Source organism: Coturnix japonica, chromosome 2 (genome assembly GCF_001577835.2).
Source record: "Coturnix japonica isolate 7356 chromosome 2, Coturnix japonica 2.1, whole genome shotgun sequence".
Lineage (NCBI taxonomy): Eukaryota > Metazoa > Chordata > Aves > Galliformes > Phasianidae > Coturnix > Coturnix japonica.
The window spans coordinates 131,076,480-131,103,282 of NC_029517.1; the positions used below are offsets into that span (position 1 = coordinate 131,076,480).

The window sequence follows — 26,803 nt, forward strand, 5'->3', positions numbered from 1 at the left end:
TCTCAAAGGCAGACTAGCAATCTTCTAATTCTCAATTAGAAAAATACCTTAATAACTATTCCTTTAATACATACCTAAGGAAAGGAAAATGGCTCAACCAAAACATGAATGTGCTTATGGATGAGAAGGATGAGTTACCACCCTCGAGCAATTACCAGTAATGAAATGTTCTAACAATAGAGGAGCAAAAGAAAAAGAGAGCTATGTACAGGTACATTCTTGTCTACCCCCTGAAACTGCATCACAGTGACACCCTGGGGTCACGATGATCACAAACACAGCATGCTGACCTCGAGATAAATGATAAAGCAAAATAAGTCCTCACCAGAATGTATTTTGCTTACACTGTATTACAAATGCATCCTCAGTCTATTCTCCAGCAACAACAATAACCAAAAAAAAAACTTCCATAAATGTTTTAAGAGAATGCAATGGAAATGTCAAATATCTTCTCTAAGCACAGATTATTCCTGGTCTAAAAAATTAAAGAGCCCCAAGTGCATTACCACGTGAAGTAGAATACAGCATGTATTTCTCCCATTATGAGAGTTTTACCATCCAGTAAAACTTACAATATTTATGTAAAGGTATCAAGAAAGCATAAAAGGTCATCAAAATGAAAAACAACCAAGCAAACAAAACAATGAAAACTTCAACAAAGCCTCGGTTTTAAAGGCATAAACTGAAATCAATGTATTTATTCTTCCAACCTGAACCACACAAATAAGTTTGAAAAGACAGTGATGTCATCTAGAATGTCTGAAAGACACAATATTGCTATCACCCGGAAAGCAGAATCCAGCAATATTTGCTAAACATTGCCCTCTGGTGCCTAAGACTGCTTAGATAAATGAAATCAAAGCTGAACTACTGTTATTCCCTTTAACTAAACATATCTGCTGCAGAAAAGGGGAAGGGTGAAAAGGGGGGGAAAAGGAAAACACGGGCAAAAAGGGCAGAAAGGGAAGAGAGGAGGAAAAAGTGGAGGAGGAAAAAGAAGAGGAGGAAAAAGAAGAGGAGGAAAAAGAAGAGGAGGGAAGAAGTGAGTGTCAGGTTTCTCTTCCCTGAAATATTATACCATATTTAAGTAATGATATTTAGTAACCACTACTTTCCGACCAAGTAGAAAAACATAATCATCTGTATGCAAGTTTCCCACCAGGGAATTGATGAACCAGGCAAAGAAAGATTTTTATTTCCTTACATTTCTCTAACAACCTAAATAGTCTGAGTGGATATATCCAAGCTATTGCCACATCCGGCCTTTCAATAACTTCAAATCTCCATTTAGCTTCAGGGAAACAAAACAACTTGTCTGTTAGCGGTAGCTTTTGGGGATGCAGTTAAAATAACATGGGCATTTAACTGCCTTTTTAAGCTTTACTTTTATTTTACTCACACTTTTGTTCCCAAGTACCACTGCCCAAGCTGGTTTCCTCACTGAGAATACTTTACACAACGTAGCCAAATATTTATTTAACAGATTTATTCCCCCACTATTTCTAGCACGATTATTTTAAGCAGACCTAGAATACATCAAACATGACCATTTTCACCCTTCTTCCTTCCACATGTTTTGAGTATTTTCTTGCCCAATATAGCTTCAGCGACATGCGCCTTGTCAGTAAGTAAATACTCTCCTTGCGGGCAGAAACAGAACAAAGACGTGAACTCCATGAATTTGAATGAGTGTAAGCTAAATGACGAGCCTGCTTATACAGAAAGATTTTTCAGTATTTTCAGTGTTATTCTTAAACACGGAAAATGCTCGTGGCTAATAACATAGTTTTGGAATTTACAAAAAATAACCCAACTTCTATTCTTACACCATCATTAATCAAAACACTACACTTAAATTGTCCTGAAATAAACACGTGCTCCGAACAGAATGAGAATCATATAAGAAAGATTTTCATTTTGAGTTATGAGCTTTTAAAACCACAAATTCCAGAAACGTTGTGTGTTGTGGCAATATTTTTCGGTTCCACAATATTCATTTATTAAATACCATTTTTACTGCTCTTTCTCTACCATCATTCTACGGTAAATGCAGAAAATAAATACTTCAGCTCAATAAATAACATTCCCTCAAAATTTCTCAGCCCTTGAAGACAGCATATTTGCCTTTAAAACAAAGCTTGAGGAACAGAGAGAAAAAGTAGTTAGAACCTTGTAGACTTAACAGACTTTGCACTGTATCTTCATATGCGCTCTATTTTAATAGCAGATGCCACCAGACGTAGTCAGGATTTAAAGCTTCGACATTATTTCCAAGATATAAAATAAATCTGACAGAGATTTCACAGATTTTTTTTATTTTCTGTTTGAAATCCAAAGGTCATTTTTTCCCAGATAGAAAAAAGGATCCATAGCTGTTAGTCAGAGGGTAGCATTCATTCATGCATCTGAACAAGTCTAAACAGATAGCAATACTCCTGGAAAAAAATGGAAAGCTGTATGTACACTTATTTACAGCTGAACATGAAATCTACTCTTTTGACTTAGATCCCATCACTGGGACAGCAAACAAATACTCAGTCTAACACACTGCAAACAAAAGAAGTTGGGATCATTTTTACCTCTGTGTTTATTTAAGCTGAAGTTTATGAAAGCGCCGCCTCTGACCACCCCTACTTTACCTCACTGACCAAAATATACAGTTGTTGGACCTAATTGCCACTGTATTCCATGATTAGATACTCTTATTTGCCATTTTATAAGCATTACATCGCTGATATTGGATGAGTCTTCCCACTACATGGACAATAGAAAATCAGGATACAGAAAAGAGTTAAGTTACAAAGAAATGAGACACGCATCTATGAAATGTCTCTAAATGAGACGGGTATCTAAAGAGATTTCCAACTCAGGAACAGATGATTACGAGACAAAAGACTTTCAGGAAATTAAAAGAAAAGTCAACATTTTGACTTCACAAGGCTTCTTCACCTGAATAAGGTGTCATGCCTCTACACTCTTCTATAAACTAAATGTACTTAGCAGTAATCCCGGATGGCATCAAGAGAAGCACTACCAGCATGTCGAGGGAAGTGATTCTATCCCTCTACACTACATTTGTGAGACCCCACATGGAGTACTGTGTACAATTCTGGGGCCACCAACTCAAGAAGGACATGGAGCTGTTGGAGTGGGTCCATAGGAGGGCCATGAGATCAGAGGGCTGGGGCACCTGCCCTCTGTGAGGGTGGTGGAACACGAACAGGTCTATGGTACTATGTCGACTACCTTCCAAACTTTCAGCCATACCAAGCAGGGTGATACACAAGGACAAGTGCACTTACAGAAGTTTGGACCGATGCTTCCAGAGTTTTGCAGTACGTAACTTCAAACAACAACAGATGAAACTTAAAGTTAATGGAAATGGAAAATAAGGAGAAAAAATAATGGAGTAAGACTACAGATTTCAAGACAGTTGCACGATGATGAAGAATGAACCATGACAAAGGGAAACAACAGGGGACATCATGTAATGGAGAATTCAAAGGACTGCCAGTCATTGGAAATGAGGTTGAATAAGCAGTCACACTGCACAGGTAAGGTGCTGAGTCAGAATGAAGGAAAAAATTGTGGGCCAGACAGGCTAAAACTGACACTAAATGAAAAGGATATGCTCGCTGTACAAATTATTCTGAGGCTAAATAATGTGAAAGAACATGAAAATTACAAGAAATCAGACAACAAGAAGGCACGGGGACTGCAGACATGAGTACACGTTAATAATAAAACAAAACCTTTTAAAATATTAAAGGTTCTGAATTATTAAAATAAAACCACAAAGACTTCATTCTTGTGATAAAGTAATAACTATTCCCACACTCCAGTAAATCCATAAACAACATCAAAGAATCAAAACAAGTCAGGCTGGATGGAAATGCCAGAGGTCATCTTGCCCAACCCACTGCTCCTAACAGGAATGATTTTCATGTCAACGTAAGTTTATTTTCACTGTCCTGTCCACTCAAGTTTTGAGGATTTCTGAAGATGGTGATTCCACCTCCCTCTCAGGTACCTGTTCCTACTGTGCGGCCGCTGCGATGTTGGCAGATAGAATTTTTCTATTAGGAAAGTTTCCCATTGCTGCAATATGGGAAACTTACACTGTGCACCACTGGGAAGAGTCCTGCTCTGTTTTCACTGCAGTTTCCCAAGTGAGAAGGACCACAACAGGAATTACCCCATTAGTCCTCTCCTCTTCAGACTGAACAGATGCAGTTCTCCTCACCCGTCCTATGCTGCTGCACTGACACCACTCCACACGCACTGCTGCTATGCAGGGAGCTCAACATTTGGTGCTGAAGACATTGTCTCTCAAACGCTGAGTTGAGAGGAGTAATTGCTGTCCTCATCTGCTGCCTACATTCCTGATTCTACACAAATGAAGCAAAATCAACTCATTTCTACCAATTAGACAACATTAGTGCACAGCAGATTTTCTCAAAGCACTCTATTTTTAGAACACTGACTAAAGAACTATGTTAATCACTTCAATTATTTGTATCTAGTCTGCATTTCTACTTCCTCCGGTGCTTACCAATGAAAGTGCAATGCAGAATTAATTCAGAAGATAACCATCTAGCTTGTAGTATTCATACTATTACAATTAATTTCCACAGTGAATGGATGAAGTGCACACTCGTATAAATAACTGTATTCCAAACTCTTAAGTGTATGCAGCCACTTATAAGAAATTTCCTCATTAAGAATTTATCCAAAAAAGATTTTGAATATATAATTTCATCATTACTCACACAAGACAAAATGTTCTTAAAACCATTTTTACATGGAGTCCTTTCTGATGCACACATTTACCAGTACTTTTTCTATTCATTCCTAACATTTTGGAGTGCCTCTGTAACATAATAACAAAATGCTGCTGAAGGAACCAAGTAGCTTCCAAGAATTAATTTTTCTGTATTCTAACTACAGCCTTTGGGTGTGTTCATATCCTGCAGAAAAAAATATCATATGTGGCATATTAGCAGTAATTTAGGTCTAATTGTTAGACCAGTCACTGCAGTACAACTATCAATTAAAACACAAATCCTGAGCATATAAATACATCCTAATTTACTCATATAGTCTTACTTACTTTGTGGGTTGTACAAGTCGGGGCTCCTTTTTAAAAGCAATATTAAAGACTGGGGAAAAGGTGAAAGTATTTAACTAAGGACAACACTGGATTAGGAGTGACTGCAGACTAAGGTGGTTTGGCAATTAAGGAATGTTTAACCTTTTAAGAGATAGTAACTTTAAAAAACCTGTTAATTGGCATAAAGAGGAAAAAAATCCACTGTGTTTCAGCAGAAAGCCTGGGCTTGAACCCTCTAATCTGAGACATTTCTCTGTGTTTTAGCCTCTTTCTCCCCACTTCCATCTCAGCAATTTAGCACCCAGTAGTTTCAAATAACACATATGCTTGGGAATAGCACATCCATAAGCATCTATTATAAATCAAAGCTCCTCAGAACGAGTTATTTTCATTCCTCAACATGGGAATTTGTAAAGCTAGGATAAAAACTTTTTTTTTTTTAAGTAACAGGAGGAAGAATAGACTAATTATTAGGCTTTAGGATATGATTATTACTTGAAAACCGGCATCAATAAATTATTTAGCATGAGTTTGAATCAATGCAGAAAGATACAGAATTGATTCACAGGTCAGTAGCAGTAAAGCATTTGAACTCTGAAGAACTGACGTTTCAATTCAGTACCTCATCACCACTGCAAAAACATGAGAGAACTTACACTGCTGCACTGTTAAACTGATGCTATACTGATTTAAACAGATATCAAACCATTTGATTTATATAAAACAGTATGAAAACTCTAACCTAGTGAAGAAGTTAGAAAATCTTTTTGAAGATACATACCATGTTTTCTACTCGCAGCTCAAAAGGCATAGGGTTGTACACCATCAACTGAACTTCACACACGTCTCCCTGGACCCACTGGAAGTCTACATGAAATGAATATAGAATTAATGCAGGAATTGCATAATTGTAGTGTTATAAAAATGAGCATCAGCCGAGCTGTCAGAGTGTTACATTATCTTTATATTTGAAATTAACACCTCTCTGTCATCTGCACAGCCCAAGTCCTATTCAAGTGTACCAATGGACATTAGATGCAAATCACAGGTAAAGCAATGTGTTAAATGACTGGAAACGTTCATTAACAGGCTTATTATATTAATGCCAGTAGTGCTCCAGAGCCCAACGTTGCATTGTGCCAACATTGCTTTGGCAAAATTAACTCCAGCCCCTGTTCAAAAGAGTACTTAAACACCTATTGAATGGTAACCATCTGAAAGCTTCAGTACTTCCATACTGGGAGGTAGGCCCAAAGTACACATCACCTTGCATCAAGGCTCAGTTAAAACACAATCAGATAGGGAACAAACACCAAAGGAAAAAGGATATGGAAAATGATGGAAACAAATCTTCATCTATACATAGTTGACAATATGGAGTGAATTAAAAATCATTCAAAATTAAGCAAAATGCCACATCCATTTTCTCCCATTGATTTCCCATAGAGCACAGTAGGAAGTTTGGGAAATACTGTGAGATGGGAAGATGACACAAAGAAATATTGATGCTGATTATTTATTGATTGATTGATGGTTACAAAAGGGAGACTTAACAAATAACAAAAGATGTTAAGTTTAATTTCTGGATACGTTTAAGAAAGATCCATGACCAGTAAACAGAAACTGCAAGAACAGCTTATTTCTTGACCTATCCTACCACAAGTTACAGAGTTGAAGCTTTAAGGACTAATCACCACACAAAGTGTAAAATTTCAGTGCTTTTGGTTGCATTTAAGGAGGTAAATAACGTAAGCAAGGGAGGTTTGTGGCACATAAACCATTTCTGTTGGGGTACTCCATACACAAAGGCCATTTGGAACCACAAATTGCATGTGGTTCTTCTTCCTGCCTCCCAGACTTCTCACCATAACCACGTGCACTCTACATTCAGATTTTACTTGCCATATAAGGTGAGGGACCTACAGTCTAAATAAACAAAAGGTGGACTTAAAATACTCATTAAATAGATTAAATAAATCATGACCATAATCTAGTCTATAACACACCCAGATTAACTTTTAAATAGTTTACTTAATGATTTAAACACATTATTAATGCTCTTTTTTCTAGGATATTAGAAAATGTTTTGTAAAAAAACAGGATTATTAAGACCGTAACTCACAATTAAAACCATCTGCACTGTAACAGCACATTGACAATCATTATCTGATTACATTTTGCAAGCAGTGTTAGGGAGCTCAAGGGAGATATGCTTAATGCAAATGTTTAAGTCCAATTAACGCGACTAGAAATTAACAGCATACATTCTGAGATATTAACAGGTTTTATTACTGTGAAACCAGGGAAGTAAAACAGCAGGTTAAAACTAAATGTTCAAACGCAAATTTGTATGGGATGTTTTGTAGCTGTTTGTACTGTTCTGTTTGTTTTTAATTAATTTATTAGTGTCCAAAGTCTTCTGCACTCTACAGTCCCCAAAAGAACTGATAGCTTCTCTCAAGAGCCCTCACACAGTTTCAAAGCTATTTAAGCACTGAGCCCCCATTATGGTTAACAATGAACCAAAGCAAGCATTTCAGCCCTTGCAAATTACAGTAATTTCCAGATTAGAAGAACTACCAGAGGATCAGAATTCCCTTTCTGAAAAATGCACGCAATGCAACCACAGAAAGTGATTCTGAAAATGTAAATCACTGGGGGAAAATTGTTTCATCTTGCTAAGTTTTACTCAAAACAAACAAAATCATTAGCTGCTCTGATGCTCTAATGTCTTTTCTCCCAAAGACAACAATATCTGGGGCTTGTTTCTTATATCTTTGCAGGTTTGACCAATTTCTCACTGTCAAATACACTCCAAGCTGCCCACCCAACAAAACCACTGACATTTATTTTCAGGAAAACACATAATACACTCTGTGTCAACCCTCTCACTTGGAAACCATAACCAGCAACACCAAGAGCCCTCACTAGCTACCTATAGCTTGCTTCCCATAAGATCTACATTAAAGAGTGCAGGACATTGCTATAGAATTGCTACCCAGGAGGAAAAGCTTTTGAAAGGGAAGGTAAAATCCAGTTATATGGTGTGAGGTTAAGAGCTGTACTTACACCATCTGCATATCAATACGAGAGATTACTCACAAGACTTCCTAAGAGAGCTGTGTTATACTACTTCGACTATCAGGACTTTATAAGAAAAATCCCTTTATGTCATAAACCATGAGGTTTACCCCTCATGACTAGTGCATATTAAATCAATTTAAACAGAATAAAATAATCCAATTTATTGTTTTCAATCAGAAAAGCTTATCAAGTTGAAAGCTTAAAAGCTGAAAACTTAGGACTTTTATAAAGGGCTTTGTTTTCCCTTTTGTTTCCTTAACAGAAAAACAGACCATTAATTACTGCTTTTACTTCTAATTAAAGAAGATCAAATACATGTTAAAAAGCAAACACGTTGTCTTCCAGGATTATTAAATTCCTCAGCTTCCTATCTTGGAACTGTGGTTTTGTTTTGTACGTTCCTTTGCTACCATGTCCATCCAAACTTCCAGGTGATACAAACTTTGGGTACTGAGGAGCACCCAGCTCATCTGTAAAAGAATTTGATCAGCTATGACTTTCTTCCAACTTCTGACCTGGCTGAACTTCCCCACAGGTTCAAAAGCCCCTGAGGAGAACAAACTTTTGCTCTTTGGCTAAAAAACTGATTAATTCAAGGAGAAATTCAGGTTTGCTATCCCTGAGCAAGAAAGAATTTCCAACTTAACAAAACAATGTGAAACACCAGAAAATATTCTTACCTATTTTCTTAGTTCGCTCTTCTCCACGACTATGAGCAATAATTGGAGAATATATGAAGGGGCTTTTGGTTGACACGTTCTGACCAAGAAGACTTTTAATTTTGTGAGGTCGGAGACTGGTGGGAAGGTTCAAGAGCTTCACAGACCTGTAAAGTAAAAATAACTGTTATGGAAGGTTGTGTTAAAAACAAATACCAAACATCTTCTAGAGAAAGCATCAAATGAAAACTAGCAAGTGATTTGAAAATCAGCTGTTAGTTCCCAAAATAAGTGTGAATAAATTATGGATACACTGAAACTCCAGAAAGCAACCAAATATTTAACAAACCCAAGCCAAAGCCAGACAAAATTTCACTGGACAATATAATACAAATAAAGAACTTTTAAAAGGTGAATAAAATAGGTTTGAAAGCATTTTAAGTACCTAAAATTGCATATGGAAGGAAGGAAATATCACAGGAATTGGAGAGGCCTTGTTTAAAGATCATAATGCAATTACAAACAGACAGAAAAGGATTGATTTATTAAGCCATCTTGCTGTTGGACAAGAATTCCTGTGATACAAAGCAAGGAAACCATTGGTCTTCCACTATTGATGGAATCAACAGAAAAACATTCATTTTTTGCTAATTGCCACAGGGATCCCACCACACTGGTGGTAGACAACCATGAATTAAAATGCTCAAAAATCTTGCCTGCACTAAACTTTAAAAAAGGCATTTCTATGCTTCAAGATAGATTATGTACGCACCTAAGTGTGCTGATTATGACAGTCCAGCCAAAACCCCAGGAGATTTCAAAACTCAGCTGAGGAGCCAAGTGTAAGAATCCCAGAAAGCCCAAAGCTGCTCAAAGATGAACAAACAAAATCTCCTCTTTCCCTATTACTGATCTGAGGGACCTGGACTCACTAAAAAAGTGGGCCCTTGAAAACCTAATGAGGTTCAATAAGGCCAAGTGCACGGAGAGAGAGGTGATTGTCCCCCTCTACTCAGCTCTTTGAGAACACTACAAAGAGGATATGGATGTTACAGTACATGATTAAATTCTCATGTTTTTATATAGTTCACCAAATATCATGATAAGCACAGGAAAAGTAAGAAAGAAACCTGCCTTCCACAACTTATAATCAAGTGCCTTCACCTCAAAAAGAAGGTGTTTCCTTAAATGTTAAAACAATTTTGCTACATTTACATGATAAAATTCAAGTCATTCACATGCCAGTTACAGAATTACACTAAAAACTTCAAAACAACAAACTATCACAGAGAACATGAAAATCAAGTCCTCCATGTTTAGAAGCTCAGCACAATGAAGAATAGCTTTATCAACCAAAGAAGCCAATATTCCAACTAATAAAAAGTGCATACATATAAGAAAGCCATTTGTTTTAAAAATTGCCCAAACCATTCAAGATAAGGTGCTATTACTGAAAAATAATGATGCTGTAAGAGGAATATTACAAAGACAAGTTACCTCTGTGATACAGAACACTTGATAAGAAGTTACAAGAGAATAAGAAAAGTGCTTTGGAACAAGAAATATATCACATCCATTCATTATCTGTTGATACCTGTGTCAGCATCACAGACAAAGGCAAAATAACAGGAAAAAGCTTCAGGAAAAAAAGAGAGACTATGACAGATTCCAGAATCATCTGAGCAATGTACAATACCCTTCTGCTTAGATCTGAGTACAAATTAGAATGCAAATTTAAGCAAAGTATTATATAGTAACACAGTTAATTCTCCTGTTTTGTATTGGATAAAATTCTAGGGCTTTTCATGGTATACCATACTGAAATACTTTCACTCGCATGTGCTTTTAATTTCTAAAGCTTCAGACAAACAATTAAAAGCTCAAAACACCTTTCAATTTGCACTACAGTATTTGAAATGTCAAAAAATTCCAAAGTTCCAAAGGCTACAAAACACATAAAAATAATACTTAATAATTGTCAATAATAGACCAACTATGTAGTTAAAAGATATAGCAGGAAAAAAATAGTGAAACAGATTATATGAAGTAGAAGGAATAAACACTTAAGGACAGCTACGGGCATTAAATACTACCTACCATGAATAATTAACTACAAAGATTTCGCCAAGCCAAATCTCTTCAGTTGCTTCATGGGTTCAAGGGAGAAAAAGGTAATAATGCTACTGTGTTCTGGCCTCACTAAGGCAGTTCAGTGTTTAACAGTATTTCAGTTAAGACATTTGTACCTAAAATTAGTATGACACATTAAATGGATTAATAACCAGTAGACAATAAAATGCCAATTGTAAATAAAACTCTGCATCATCATTACAAGGGAATGTATTTTATACACTGTGAGGCTCTACAATGGACTGAATCATAAGCTTGGGTTATTCAACAATGGTCAAAACACCATTCCCACCCATTTATATCTCAAAAATGAGCACCAGATCTGGCACTAGATCAGGATGCGCAGGGCCGCAGCCAACCTGATCTTGAACATACAACACAATGCTGGTAGATCTCCAAGAAGATGCATCTTCTTTCCAGGAATACACATGAGGTGTGGGGTGACCAGGTGGCCAACTAACACAAGTGGTCCCACTATGGGACAAACCACTGCTCAGGACACTGCTGGTTTGTCTGCTATGTATGTCCAACTTCAGACCTATGCTCTAGTCTAATCTGTACCTTAAGAGAGCACATTTTGCACAACAAATTGCTAGTGAGAACAAACCTATTGCGTTTAACATACTACAAACAGTTAAACAAGGTCTTTGACTTCAGTGAAAGAGAAGCAGAAGAGTAAAACCGGCCACAGAATCAAAAAGCACTCACAGAATAAAACATTTATGTCATTTTAGAGACTGAAAATAATCTGAAAATAAATATTGTTTTCTCTTTTTACTTATGCATTTTATTATCTTTCTGTGATAACAAAACGCTCGCATTATGTCTGACGACATCCCACAGAGAAATCAAATGTCTCTGAGAACTCCTTTCAATAACTTCCAATACATTTTTTCTGACATCATTCTGACAAAGATTTTCTTTTAGCCTTTAATTTCATGCCAAATTGCAGTTATTCCATCCCTGTGTCTGTCTCAAATACTTTATACTAGGCTTTAGTCTAAAAAATGTATTAGTCATTGGCGTGACCTGATGATCTAACTTAAATCTCAACTGCAATTATAAAACACTTCTCTTAGATTGCATCAGAAACTCCTGAATGACAGTTTTATTTTTAAAAAAATCCTCTCTTTCTGAATCTAAAGACCACAAAAAAAGTATTTTCTGCTCAAAAGCTCTATTTTTGCCCAAGAACTTCTCAAAACAATTTGACATTCTGACATTTTTTCATGTTATTGTGAACAGCTTACAGAAACTGAGAAGACTACACCCTTCCAGTATCCTTTAAAATTTGACAGGTACTGTGGAAAAGTTAAAGATTGCATTTGGAGTCCTACCTCACAATAGGCAACTTGGTGAATGGAACAGGAGGTAACTTCAAACCATCTGGAAGAGTGATGAATTCCATTGTGCCAGGGCATTTTGCTGTGTAGTTTTCCAAGCTCTGTGTCACATCTTTCTTTTCTAGAAAAGAAGTTAGTTGAAAATAAAAGTAAGAAACACTTCCAACATATACGCAACAAAAGTTTAAAATGAAATAATGATCTGAAGCTTTACTTGCCTTTTTGCATTTTTACAAGGTCGCTCTAATGGAATATCAACTAATGTATGAGAATACTTAACATTATGCACCAAAATCCTGAAGTGAATAAAGCAAAACTACTTAAATGGTCTTCGGTAACCACAACAGTTCTGTGCACTTTTTATAACTTTAAAAGCTGTCCATGTATACCTACTCAGGGGAAAAGGAGGCTGAGGGGAGACCTTATTGCTCTCTTCAAGTACCTGAAAGGTGCTTACAGTGAGAGTGGGGCAAGACTCTTCTCACTGGCGACAGGACGAAGGGAAACGGTCTCAAGTTGTTCCAAGGTAAGTTTAGGTTGGAAATTAGGAAACACTTATTTACAGAAAGGGTAGTTAAACTCTGGAATAGGCTCCCCAGGGAGGTGGTTGAGTCACCATCTCTGGAATGTGTTTAAGAGAGCCGTCTGGATTATGCCTGCTCAGCAGATATGATTTAGCAGAGGGTTGTTTTAGGAGTTAGGGTATATGGTTAGGCTGAAGTTGGACTTGATGATCTTTGAGGTCTGTTCCAACCTGAGTAATTCTGTGATTCTACTTTTCATTGGGTTTTCTTTCAATGACAAGATAACAATTTCTAAAATAGAACTCGCAAATCTAAATACCCACAGCAAACTGCATCAGGCACATGAAGGCTATTTGTAACAACGTCATGTAAAAAAGCCTTATCCTAAATACCAGTATCAATGGCAAAAAAGAGAGAAACCAATGGATTTTGAGGTTATCTTGCACTAAAATTACCTACTTCTTAAAATAATTATACTATGCTGCTAAATGTTAACAACCATTATGAAAATTTTTCTTTGGTTCTGCTTATAATACAAAAAAATTCAAGCAAACACACATTATCATCTCATCTTCATGACTCATGAATCGTGAAATGAAGATCTTCATGATCTTCATGACTCTGAACTTTCTGGAAATACCAGTTCCTGCAATTCATACAATTGTGTTTCCAGACAAAAAATGGGATATTTATGGCCTGAATACCAAATTGTTGTTCTCTGGTGAGACTGGAGACTCATCAAACAGAAATAAATCTCAAAGCTTGTGTTTAGATGGGAGGATGAGATATGTGAATACTCTTACACCTATAAGGGTTCCAAGTACAATGAACATTCTTTTGTACATGTGCTATCAATAAATATAACTAAACAGTAACTAAATAGCTTCAAGAAAGGCTTCGGTTATAATTACTGCTTAGATATTAAATTTCAGTGATAACGTTTCATGATTTCTCTCGAACAACCTCCTGTTTTCTCCTGTGTTATTATCAAATTATTATAAATAGCTCCATTAAAACATCGTCTCTAACTTGTTTTCAGATGATGAGCTGTTTGCCAGCTGCAGTAGTTTTCATGGAATGACCCAAAGCAGATTCTCTCAGAAACCACATTCAACCTAGTAAGAATCTGCTTTCAAGTTTAAAACTTCAAGTGACAAGCTCAATACAATAGAGAGGTCAGTAAAGCTATCTCCCCACAGTCACTTTGCCTTCTCTTCTGCTCTTCTTTTTCTGTGTTGGATTGTTTTGGGTTGTTTTTTCTGCATTATAAAAATGCACAGTTAGGGCTCTGAGGCACAGTCTGTGAGGACAAGTAGAGCTGCCTAATGAAAAGAAAGATCTGGAGGAAACTAATCACCAGAGGGGCTGTCCAGAAGGCCTGTGGAATCAGTCACTGAAGGTTTTCAAAACACAGTTGAATAAAAGCACAGCTAGTAAAAGTTCTGGCTTAAGTTGGTCTGCATGACCATCAGAAGTGCTGCAAAAGGAGTATATTCACTGGTCTGTTTCTTTCAGACAATTGCTGGTGCCTCCTGGCCATCAGCAATTCTTTCCTCCCAAATTATTATCACTTCTCTCCTTGCTTTAAGCAAAAATCTTAGCAACTTCTTCCATGAGGAGCCAGATACACCACTGACATCGCAGGAAGGATTTGCTCACTCTTATTCTTTTCCTCTAAAAGATAAAAGAGGACTACATTTAAAGAGAGCACGAGCTTCCAGAGAACAACCGACATCCTGAGTCTACAAAACGCGGCAAGACCGAACTGTTCATTTCAACATGTGAGCTGACAAATTTACAAGCATTTAATAATAATGCAACATCTACAAGCCATTCATTTGTTCCTGTATAAGGATGCAGATCCACTTACAACACTGGAATAAAAACAGTGTAGTGAATTATGTCAGAGTAGACCATGACTACAAGGCTGTTCCTGTTCAATGTGAATTGCCAGAAACTGTGAAATTACCATCTTTCACAATACAAAGCAGTATATATCCTTAGCAGTATACAGCCGGAAAGAAATGCACTTAACTCACTTCATTTTGCTTGTCTGCTATTTCTCATGACCTGTAAGAACAACAGATTGCCATAACTAGAAACAGCACCTTCAAAAATGAAACAACACAAGCTGATGGGACAACAGACCATTTTCACCATCTGTTAAAATGAGAATGGGAGAAGCACGCTATTCTCTCCTTTCATGTCAAACTACTCATGGTTCAGGTAGGTTTATCTGTTTGTAGAACAGGTGCTACTGTCAAACAGTTGATCCCTAGCACACAGACAGCAATTTCAAGGCTCAGGATATTACTTCATCCAAGGATTTTTAACACAGACTCATAAAGCCTGGTGAGAAGTAAGCAATAACATCCCCTTTCACACTTCTAAGGTATTTGTTTTACTATTTCCTATAGTACTTGATTTTATTTTAAAGTCTGACATGTCTTGAGCCACTCAGCACATTTTAATCAGGTATAGGAAATATACCAGCAAATACATCTCAGGCATATCCAGACACTCCAACCAGCATCGCAGAGCCAGGATTTGCAGCAGTTCAAGACAGAGTACCTTCATAAAAATGTCAGTCTCTAACAGTCAGGGTGTTATTTGCCTTTTTATAGGACGAAGAGCACACAACACCTGCTGAGTCTACTGGGATGGAAAGCATCACGGCAACCAAAGATGATGAAGACAGCACTACAGATTGCCCTTAATTCTGCATGAGACCAGAGGTCTGCCACTCTGAAGAACTGGCTTTTATTTCCTAATGTGAAACACTGTCAATTGTTGCATTCAAAGCAAAACTTGCAAAAAGAATTTGTTTATAGATTTCAGAGTCACATTTTTTATTTCATGGTAGAAGCTCAGCACGCTTTCTGCACAGGCAAGGCTAAAACAAGACATTTTCCTACGCTGATACTGTATGAAGTGCAGTTTATAACAAGCTGCTGACAAGTCAACAGTATTATTACTTTTCACTTTGCACTGCATCTCAGCTGAGATGCAAAAACAATCTACATCAACAGGACGTACCAAGAAGCATCCACGACGTAAAAGAACAAGAGCTACACAATCTTTCCTGACAGCCACTTCTGAAAACAGATGTTGGAGCCGCTCTCATCTGACTGACGCTGCTGCCACCTGACCTCAGGGCTTTGAAGGAACGATACAAACTTCTCTTTTAACCCAATTTGCATCAAAGCCTTGTAGTTGTCATAACCCACCACAGGCTGCTATTTTTGAAACAGCTCTGATGGTTTTTTTTCCAAGCATCTGTCTCACTGTCACTGTATTTTGACACAATCAAAAACGACACCAACTTTCTGGGAAGACTTTTTTTTTTCCCAACTACTGTCTCCTGATCCATGTTTTAGATGACTATCCGCGGCTTAAAGAGACAGGTATCGTTGGTAGTCACCTTTCTCTTTGGAAGGAATGGATGGAAAATGGTTACCCTTAGGAGTCTTTTTGCCATCTAATGTTTTCATCCTTGTGTATGCCAGCAGGAAAGCAAACGACACTTGGGCCTTTGACCTGTGAATTATCCTCTGAATGCTTTTGCAGGGGCATTAAAGAGGTTTGTTTATTGAGTGAGAAATGACTGGTTATTTTCTCATCTGGACTTCTCATTTCTCCTGACTTTTTTTTCTCCAGTTTCTCTCCAGATTCATTTATTATCTGGATCACAAAACAGCAGCGCCAAAATAAAGCTGCACAAAGCCAGCACAGCTTCACCAAGAGAAGGTTGTGCCTGACCAATCTATTGGCCTTCTATGGTAGAATGTTAGAATGACAGCATGTGTGAACAAAGGGAAGGAAACTGATGTCACCTACCTGGACTTCTGCACAGCCTTTGACATGGTCCCCCACCACATCCTTATCACTGAACTGGAAATAAATGGATTTGAAGGGTGGACTTTATGGAGGGTTGATTGGAAGGTCACAGCCAGAGGGCTGCAGTCAACAGCTCTATATCCAGGTAGAGGCTGGTGACAAGTGGTGCCCCCCAGAAGTCTGTCTTAGGGTCAGTCCTCTTTAAGATCTTTATCAGTGACAAAGATGATGGTGGATCACACCGAGAGAATGGTGAGGTGCTGGAACAGGCTGCCCAGAGAGGCTGTGGATGTCCCAACCCTGGAAGGTTCAAGGCCAGGTTGGACGGGGCCTTGGGCCACCTGACCTAGTACTTAGTCTGGCAGCTGGCAAACCTCCATGCAGCAGGGGGGGGTTGGAACCTTGAGGTCCCTTCTACCCCAAGCCATTCTTTGAGTCTGTGAATGCCATAGTCACAGTATACTGAGCACATACTTTTAGTTTGCTTATTATAACTTCACACTTACAAATGCCCCATCTCCTACAGAATTATTTCCATTACTAGGCTTTGTTCCAAACCTGCTCTGAGCCTTTTTCTAAAATGCGAGCACAAAAACCAGGAAGCTTCAGTTGCACAGTTAGAAACCATTTGTGACCAAAAGCCACTGAATGTGAAGGAAAAGTCTTTCTGCTTGTTTCACAATAATGTGAAGCAGCATTTCACAATATTTCAGAAAAATTCTCAACAGGGCAGGAAAGGAGGTCAGTTATATATGAACACTTCGGTAATCACAGTTTAACTTTATCATATAAACAGCATTTCATGCCTTGGCAGATAATAGAAAATTCACAGAATATAATTGTTTTAATAGTATGCCCTAACACTGTAATACATGAAGAAATGTAGAACATCTGTACTTAGTCACAGTCATTACCCTCTAAAATTGAGTCAAATATTAAAAGTATAGTACTGGATCCTTGGCTGATCTTGTATTGATGAAGCTAATCTGTCCCCTGCAGAATAACCTACAGCAAGGCAGAACAAAGAAAGAGAACAGTTTATGTATGATCTGCCAACTGGAAGACAAATGATTTTCTGGTTCCTTATGCAACTCACTAAAATATTACAGAAGAAAGTAGGGAAAAACAAATAGCTAAAAGCCTCCTGACTCCAAAATAGCTCCTGGTGGTAAACTCAGAAACGAAGGCTTAACAAAAAAAAACTCATACCCAGGATTCTTTGTGCTGGCTGAGCTTCTCCTTTCCCAGTGAAAACAGCACATGGGATTCAGGAAGAAGTCAGAGGAGACCTCATGCAGCAGTCAGCCCCACCAAGTGGCAGCCAGCTGGCCTACCCAGTTCTCTCGGAACAAAGTGTCAGACATCTCCCTGACAAACTGCTAGTAACAAGGCAGAATACAGACAGTCTGACAGTAGAAAATGAAAGAGAAATGGTAATTTCTGCACCCATAAAGATAGATTTTTCCCTTCACAAAATTGAAACTTGCTTGATGAGCCGTCTTCCAACTAGAGAAGACGAAGTCAGTGTCTGCTGCTGGAGAGGGATCCTGCACCACCCTGCTGCCAAGGCACTGCTGATCCTTCAAAGAAAGAAAGGGACTTCAGAAAGAGCACAAAATACTTTTAGAGTCTCACAAAAGCTGGAGAAGAAAGTGAATATTCAGACTGTAACCACTACAAACTGTTTTTACTTTCAAGTTAATCACTAGGTTATATGCAAAGGTCTTCATGATCTTTCAAGCAGTCCCTCAGATTCTAGTTGGGGTCAGATGCAGGAGGACAGTAATGGCCTAGCTGCATATTCAGTACAGCACTCTGCTATCCTAAGGTAATGTTCCAAGTGAAGTGAAAATTGCTTTCAAAGCAACCCAATGAATCCTATGTTTTCATTCCAGTATTTGCTACTGCAATGCATTTTAGCACACACCTATGGTTTTACACTGCCCTGAACAGCTACTCTTCAGTCTCCTACCTCTATTCAATAAGACAGGAGGTATACAGGAATCACATGCAAGTTGACTGGATGTTAACATGCCAGACCTTTAGATCTGACAGCCTTTTTGCCTTTGCCTCTTGCGGCACTGTTAGCATCTACCCTTTATGCGTATAAACAAGAGTCATAAAATTGGAACAAACTTGGCATCTCTGATTTGTTGTCCACACCATGTTTTGTCTACATACTGAATGGCTATTCTGAAAGGAAAAGCCAGAAAGGTACAGTTAGACAGCGCATAATACGAATCCTATTTCTTTAAGAAATCAAGCAAAGTAAATCTCTAAGTACAGTAGAAACGAGTAAACTTCACAGTTTGACATGGAAAAGATCAAGTACAACAGGAAAATAATTAGTCTATGCCAGTCAGAGATCTTGGTGACTAAGACCCACTTTCATGAATAGATTATCGCAGCCAGCAGCAAAGTGGCTCCAGCGATACAATAACGAATGCAAAGGGATTTGGCTGTGTGCTGTGAAAGAGATCACCTTTGAAAGAGAAATGAGAAATGATTGCCTTTACTCCTAAGTTTGGAGGAGTGGAGGAAAAGAGGAAAGTTTCTATTCAACACAGACAAAATATAGAAGCGTTGTCTGCATCAGAATAACATTGCCTGCTTTGGAACAGCACCGCAAAGGAAAAAAAGAATGGAGAAAGATTATCTAAACGTAGAATGGTCTTTTATTACAAGATTCTTAGCAGTTATATAAAACGTAGACTATTACGCCACAGAGAGTTAGAAGTTCACACCTAGCATGAAAATGTTTTTAGATAAAATCACATGAAAAATTGACACAGCTGAAGTCAGAGTCCACAAAAATGACATTAAAATTTCAGTATTTAGTTCTCTGCTGTCGCTGAGATAACTCCAGATGTCTGTAGTTTGAACAACATATCAAAGTATATTTTGTACACACAAAGCCAACGTCTCATCCACTCAGAAATATTGATGGTATTTTATGTTAAGAAATAACACAAGAGCCACCTTAACATGAAGCGTAGCAAATTAAGCAAAGATAACTTGCATAACAGTATAAAAATTAAGGACAATTGCTACCAAGCTGCTTCTGTACAAAGCAGGTTTTGTAAATATTAACAGATAGAACAGCTTAACTCTTCACACTCTTATTCCTCAGTTTGTGTTTTGGCTTGAAGAAGCCAAGAGCACATCTATTTCTGTAGGTCCTTTTTTCCCCCCCACCATACTATCCTGCAAAGACAGAGTCAACACAATTTAAAGTTTCCATATCTCCATTAGTTCCCTGGATCCTCCTTCTGACCTTTCTTGAAGATGGGGGTCATGCTGACAAGCCTCCAATCCTCTGGGACCTCTCTGGTTGACCAGGAACACTGATAGATGGTGGAAAGCAGCTTAGTAATCACCTCTTCTAGCTCCCACAGCATCCCTGCATGGATCCCATCCAGCCCCATGAACTTGTGACAGTCCAGGTGGAGTATTAGTTCTCTAACTGTTTCCACCTGAATCATGGGGGTTTTATTCTGCTCCCCATCTCAGACTTCCAGATCAGGAGGTAGAGTACCCCAAGGATAGTTGGTCTGACTTTAAGACAAATGTAAAGTCAGCATTGAGAAGCTCAGCCTTTTCCTTATCCTCAGTGGTCACATTCCCTGCTGCATCCACTGAAGGACGGAGTTCTCCTTCGCTCTCTTCTTACTGTTAATCTACTTAGAAAGAAAGTTTTTTGTTCTTTTACTACAGTGGCCAAGTTGAGTTCAAGCTGGGCTTTTGCCTTTCTAATTTTCTCCCTGCATGTCCTAACAGCTTCTCTGTACTTTCCCCACATTGCCCATCCTTTCTTCGACAGGAGGTTCCCTCAGGCTCATCTCTAGCAAGCCTCATTTTAACCCGTCATCCCTTCAGACCTGGTTCAAACCCTCCCAATGAGACCTGCCAGATCCTGGGCTAGGATTTACTTCCTGCTTTGTGACAGGTGAAACCTACCTGCAGCCATCGGGCCAGGCCAACTAAACTGCCCACAAAGACATGAATTCTGAGGTACAGCTTGAAAACTTCATTATATTTATGAATGACTTGAAAAATGCTACTAATTTTAATGACCGATTTCCTGTTTCTCTTAAGACTTTTGAAAAGGTAAAGCCTAGAGACTTTCCTCTCTGCCCAATCAACAAGTCTAACACACATCTCTGAACTGAAGACAAATCTAAGGTAAACTGAAAGATTTTTTGGTTTCTTTTTGTAATAATACACTATTTGAATCACTGTTGATTTTACTTACGTTATAGAAGCCCTTCATTTAACACTGACTCTTTGCAGTATTGCAAGAGAGGTGGAAGAGTCATAGGGAAAAAAAAAAACATGGCCAGTGGGCTCATGTGTGGTGCACATCCACGTCCTATTTATCTGATTATGCAAAGTACCATGATGTATAAGATAAGTGGCTTCTAAGAAGTTTCCTCCTACTTCAGAAAGTTCCTATTACAACACGTCAGGAAGCATTTACATTCAAGCTTTTCTTTTTTTATACACATACGTTCTCATTCAAATACACCGTGTCATGGCTATCTAGCAAACATGAGGTGGTAGGTCTGTTCAATTACATATATATACATATACACATATATATATGCATACACAGATAAGACATGGGATTACACTGTAAAAATATTTCCACCTAATGGCTAAGAATCTACCATGTTGCTGTTAATATTCCCTTTGAAATTATACTGAACATTCCAGTCTCCATCCTGAAATCAGTTAATTTTGACTTTGTAAGAGCAAACATTTACAAGATTTACTAGTTACACAAATACATCTTGCAGGCACTTTGTCAGCCAAAATACAGTGCAGCAGATTAAAACCTGTTCAGTAACGTCAGTCAAATAAACCTCACCTCAAGTCAGAAGCATGCATCAATTTAATTTCCATCATAATTTCTGTTCAGTCTGATTAAAGTTCCATTCTTTTCAGCCCTTGAAATCAATAACTTTTATCCTTCTAAAAATTAATTTATGTACTGTAAAGGATCCTCGGTGAAATGCTGTCCTAAATTAAATATAGCATTAAGGAACAACATTCCTTACAACTATAAAACACTATATAACATTGCAAACTACTGACAGGCCGCATCTATATGACTGACTGCTGCAGTACAAAAGGAGGGAAGCTGCAGAGCAAAACAGTTGGTGCCTGCATTACACACACTTCAGGGAATTGGTTTCTTACAGCATAAGCAGACCTTCTCAGAGGTTTCCAGTACACTGCCTCTTATTTTCCACTCTCAAGAAACACAATATTCCAATCAGAACTACCCTAGAAACTCATCTACATAACTCTGGCTCAGCAGAAAACCGCTGTTACCATTTCCGCCAGCTTCCTAACAGCTTCCAACTGAGCTGAAAAGTAGAAGCCTACACCACTTGATTCCATTCTCTCCTCCACACCATAACCATAAAGGGAACGATGCATCTGGTCACAAAACCACTGGATCATTTAGAAAGGGTCCAGAGAAGGGAAACAAAGATGGTCAGAGGGCTGGAGCACCTCCCTATGAAGACAGGCTGAGGGAGCTGAGTTTGTTCAGCCTGGAGAAAAGAAGGCTGCGGGGTGACCTCATTGCAGCTGACCAGTACCTAAAGGGAGCCTATAAACAGGAGGGGAGTCAACTCTTTACAAGGGTAGATAACAGCAGGACAAAGGAAAATGGCTTTAAGTTGAAGGACGGAAGATTTAGGTTGGATATCAGGGGGAAGTTCTTTACTATGAGAGTGGTGAGGTGCTGGAACAGGCTGCCCAGAGAGCTTGCGGATGCCCCATCCCTGAAGGTGCTCAAGGCCAGGTTGGATGGGGCCCTGGGCAGCCTGGTCTAGTATTAAATGTGGAGATTGGTGACCCTGCTGTGGCAAGGGGGTTGGAGATTCATGATCCTCGAGGTCCCTTCCAAACTGGGCCATTCTATGTGATCTTCCCTCAGTGTCTCTTTTTGTATGTCATATTTCAGTTCTACCTAAGTGCTGGCACAATACAAGTTTACAATGAATTTGAAAACATAAATATTTTCAATAGGACTTAATCTGTCCATGGGTTGAAAAGAAGAGTCTTTAAGATTTTCACTAAAGATTCCTATACTTCAGTGAATCAATAACAGTGGCTAGGATAACAGCTCTGCAGAGGGCATGTCTGTATCTGAAGGGTATTTGCAATGATATCTTTTGTAGTTTGATAGGGCTAAAACAAGTCTTTTTTTTATGATATGTGTCGAAAGATAAGTAAGTCAAAACTGTTCTAAATCTTACAGTCAGAGAGCAAAGAAAGTTTGCTAACTAGATCAGCAAGACTGAACCAAGCAGTGTACCTTATCTGCCAGACCAAAAGACATTCTGTAGACCGTCGTGAGACAGGTTAGTTTTACCCTACTGATGATGTGTCGTTGCGCTAGTAATCCTGCTCCTCAGAGAGAAAAAAGCTGTGGAACTCAGCTTTTTTGGTTTTGGCCAGTGTTGCTGCTGAGAAGACTAAAGACAAAGGTCCTCACAGAAAGACCCTGAACTACATGATGCCCACTGTTCTGCTTCTTCTGTTGAGAAGTCAACATACATGCATGAGATGCCACGCTGTCATTGTGTAAGTAGTCATCCAATGTGCTTCTGGTTCTAAAAACGTCATCGTCCTAATCCAGAGAAGGATAAGAGCAGAATAGAAATGTTGAGACACTGAAATCCATACCAATACTGCAGCAGTATCTGTGCTGACAACCCAGTTGGCTGGAGGAATACCGAAAGGGTATGAAGAGGGCTCAAGGTCATGTTCAAAAGGCAGAATAATTAAACTACTGCACTCAATAAGGGAACTACGCAATGGACAGATCAGCAGAGATCTCAAATGTGGAGTTTATCGTTTCATTAGAAGTCCTAAAAGCACAAAAACAATTAGACAATCAGATTTTAATGGCAGAGGTATAGCAATTACCACCAAGAGGTATACATATTTCCCAAATAAGTAACTTTGATGACATTTAAAGAAGTGAAATTCACCAAAGAAGGAATGAAGCATTTCTAGTTTCATCCCATACCATGAACAGTGAGATCACTTCTGTGCACTGTGATCCTTGCCCCTAGAAAAGTAAGCAAAGTAGCAGGTATGGAGTTGAAAACCCACTGAAAATCTGAAAGAATCCAAACCTGCATGAGAGATACACATGTTTTCTGTAAGTGGATTCTGAATGGTAGGTCACACACAAGTAACAGCTGTTCCAAAGTAACCATGTGTTTGGACAAGCCATAATTAGAGAGATCACCTCAGAATCATCTGTTGGCAATAGAATTACAATCATTTAAAGTACTATTGATACTATCAATAAAAAACAACAAGGAAACACTGTTTTTCAAGCATCTGACCTTATCCGAATTAAATTCAATGTGAACCATATAGAATTATGCTTCAAAAAGTATTATAACAAAGAGATAGAATTAATTCCGAGCAATTTTGCAATTGCATGTTTTAATTCTTATTTAAAGAATGAGTGATTCTCAAGGGCTTGTTAAAACATAATGGCTTGAGATCACAGAGCTTTAATGCAGAATTTGATACCTCTTTTTGCTAACCAGAACACTGTATTTTACAGATTTATGTACCTAAATAGCTTAGTTTTAAATCAGACCCCTAAATTCCATGTTGTTAAAATAATGACTGACATCTCCCGTGTACTTGATGATCCTTTTATTCAGATTTGCCAGACTCCACAGCTGGAAATTCTAATCCCAGTGATTATATACAAAAGTTCTGTTTTTAAAATAATTATCAGTGTCATTCAATTAATTCAAATACAAGAAAACTGTGTTTTAAACACAAATTAGTTTTGACAATGTATTTGTGTTCTCTGAATAGAAGCAAGACCTAACTATTAGATCTTTCATTGTAAGCACTAAATTTCATCCTCATCCTTTAAATTCTCCTTGTAGTAAAGATGAAATCAACTTTTTCTGTCTCCTGAAGTCCCACTTACTCAATTTCAGCTGAACTAGCAAGTAAATAGAATTAGATTAACAAGCTAGAGCAAAGGAATATTCCTCTTCTGCCCATACTAAGCAAATTCCAAGACAGAAAAGGTCTGGATCGTGTTCCAGTCCCAAATGTTTAGCTGGCAACTTCCTTTCAGTTCAGAGTTTTCACTTCCATTAGTTTTATTTTTAAAGATGACCTGGTAACTACCTGAAATTTAAGTGTAGTATTTAACATATGTCACCAGTTACAAGCTTTAAAATATGAAGCGTGTTTTATACAAGGAAAAAAACACATCATTTTAAAGAGAGGAAGCCTGGCATCCAACCAACATTCAGGAGATTCAAAACCTAATGGCAGATACAAAGAAAAAGCTTTTAGGACTTCTTTAAGATTTGGGATTAGCAATATCATATATGGACATACATGGAACAGCTCAAAGCCTTGTCTTCAATGGAATTTTCAATCCTTAAGAAAAAAACAACACTGATACTTCATTCATGAGCTCAGAAAAATCCAAGGACCTTTTAACAGCATGTAACATTTACAGACCGATAATTTATTTCACTTTATCAGTTCTACTTCCTCTGTTACTGATTTGATCCACTAAACAGACAAGGGAATTTATTAGTAGGCTCCCTGCAAAATGTTGGCTGCAGAAGTCACCAAGGGGAGACATTTGCCCATTATTAAAGCAATAAAGAGAGAAGAACATGCTGAATTCAATTTCCACCAGCAACAGCCTTCCAACGGGATCACCTAGATTGGAAGAGACTTTCCTTGAAGATTAAGCCCAACCATCCATCTAATGATACCAAGTCCCATCACTAAAACACGTCCACAGATACCACATCCACGCATCTCTCAAATGCCTCCAGACATGGGGACAGCACTACTCCTGATGCAGGCCAGGATGTCCGTCACCTTCTTGGCCACCTTTACCGTGCTTGAGGAAAACAATACCCACAGCCCTTCCCCCGTCTACTCAGTGTGTAACTTTGTAATGGAGATCAAGTTAGGATCTGCCTTTCCTAAAACCACACTGGCTGCATGTGATCACTTGACTATCCCATACGTTGACATCTGTTCTATAAACTTCCCAGGTACCAAGGTCAGATTGACAGACTTATAATTCTCTCAATCATCTTTCCTGCTCTTCTTAAGAGTTGGATGAACAAAGGCAAGTTTCAAGCTGTCTCCAGTGAAGGTGCTCCTCCCCTCCTCTTACAGATGGATCCCTTCAATACTCAGCAGACAGGTTTCTCTAAGAATCCCAATATCTCTGGCTATGTCCCCAGTGCAACAACATGTCGATCCACAAAATCCAGGTGGTATTTTCAAAGCCTTTTCCTTTGACTGATAAATAGAAGATCACCTTCGTTTCACAGCCTCTTACAGCTGCTCATCCACTCCATCAAAGTTTCATCAGAAAACCCATATCAGAACTACAGCAGACTATTCTTCCCCAATAACCTTCAATCTAATACCTGCTGCTAGCATTTTCTAATGATACTTTTATTTTTTTAATCCACAACACAAATTAAGATCTCCAATTGCGCACATAATATTTGCAGAGGAAATCAAGCATTGAAGCAGACAATTTGCAGATGGAAAACACGTAAGGAAGTTTTATTTAGATGCTATATATTAAGGTCTGAATACTGCAATATTAAAAATTAAAAATACTGGATACTTGATTGATTGCCAGCAAACAGCTACACAATGCACACAATGCTCTAATTTCTGTCCTCTCCATTACTTCTCAAACGATGTATACTTCAAAAAAGATACAGAATAAAGCACAGATAACTTATTTTTTAAATCATACCTTGATCAGAAAGAAAATCCAGCATGGTCTGGAGAAGGAAGGACAGATGCCTGACAGATAGGGCAGGATTGCCCATTCTTCTGGATGCATATACTAGTTCATGAAGCAAACGCATCTGCACTGCAGCCCAACCTCTATGAGTTCCTACAAAGTAAACAGTCGTTTCATTTATTTACTCTTAAGGTAGAAGTCATAAAATAAACCATTTTATTTGGTTTCCTGTATATATTGAGCAGGAATTTAATGATACATAAAAATCACCCAATGGAACCAATTATTACAAAACCTAATGAACTCAAAATGATTGGAAAAAC

General features: G+C 38.2%; 1 protein-coding gene across 6 annotated transcripts in view; it reads right to left on the reverse strand.

The window, feature by feature from the left end:
* TRAPPC9 (trafficking protein particle complex 9) overlaps positions 1 to 26,803 on the reverse strand; it is a 407,093-nt gene that overhangs the window by 358,833 nt on the left and 21,457 nt on the right. For all 6 annotated transcript variants that reach the window (XM_015856396.2, XM_015856397.2, XM_032442917.1 and 3 more), the window contains 4 exons: positions 26,490 to 26,633; positions 12,321 to 12,447; positions 8,875 to 9,020; positions 5,892 to 5,977 (listed from right to left, as the gene is read on the reverse strand). In XM_015856396.2, coding sequence (XP_015711882.1) covers positions 5,892 to 5,977; positions 8,875 to 9,020; positions 12,321 to 12,447; positions 26,490 to 26,633 — 503 coding nt within the window. The remainder of the gene's footprint in view (positions 1 to 5,891; positions 5,978 to 8,874; positions 9,021 to 12,320; positions 12,448 to 26,489; positions 26,634 to 26,803) is intronic.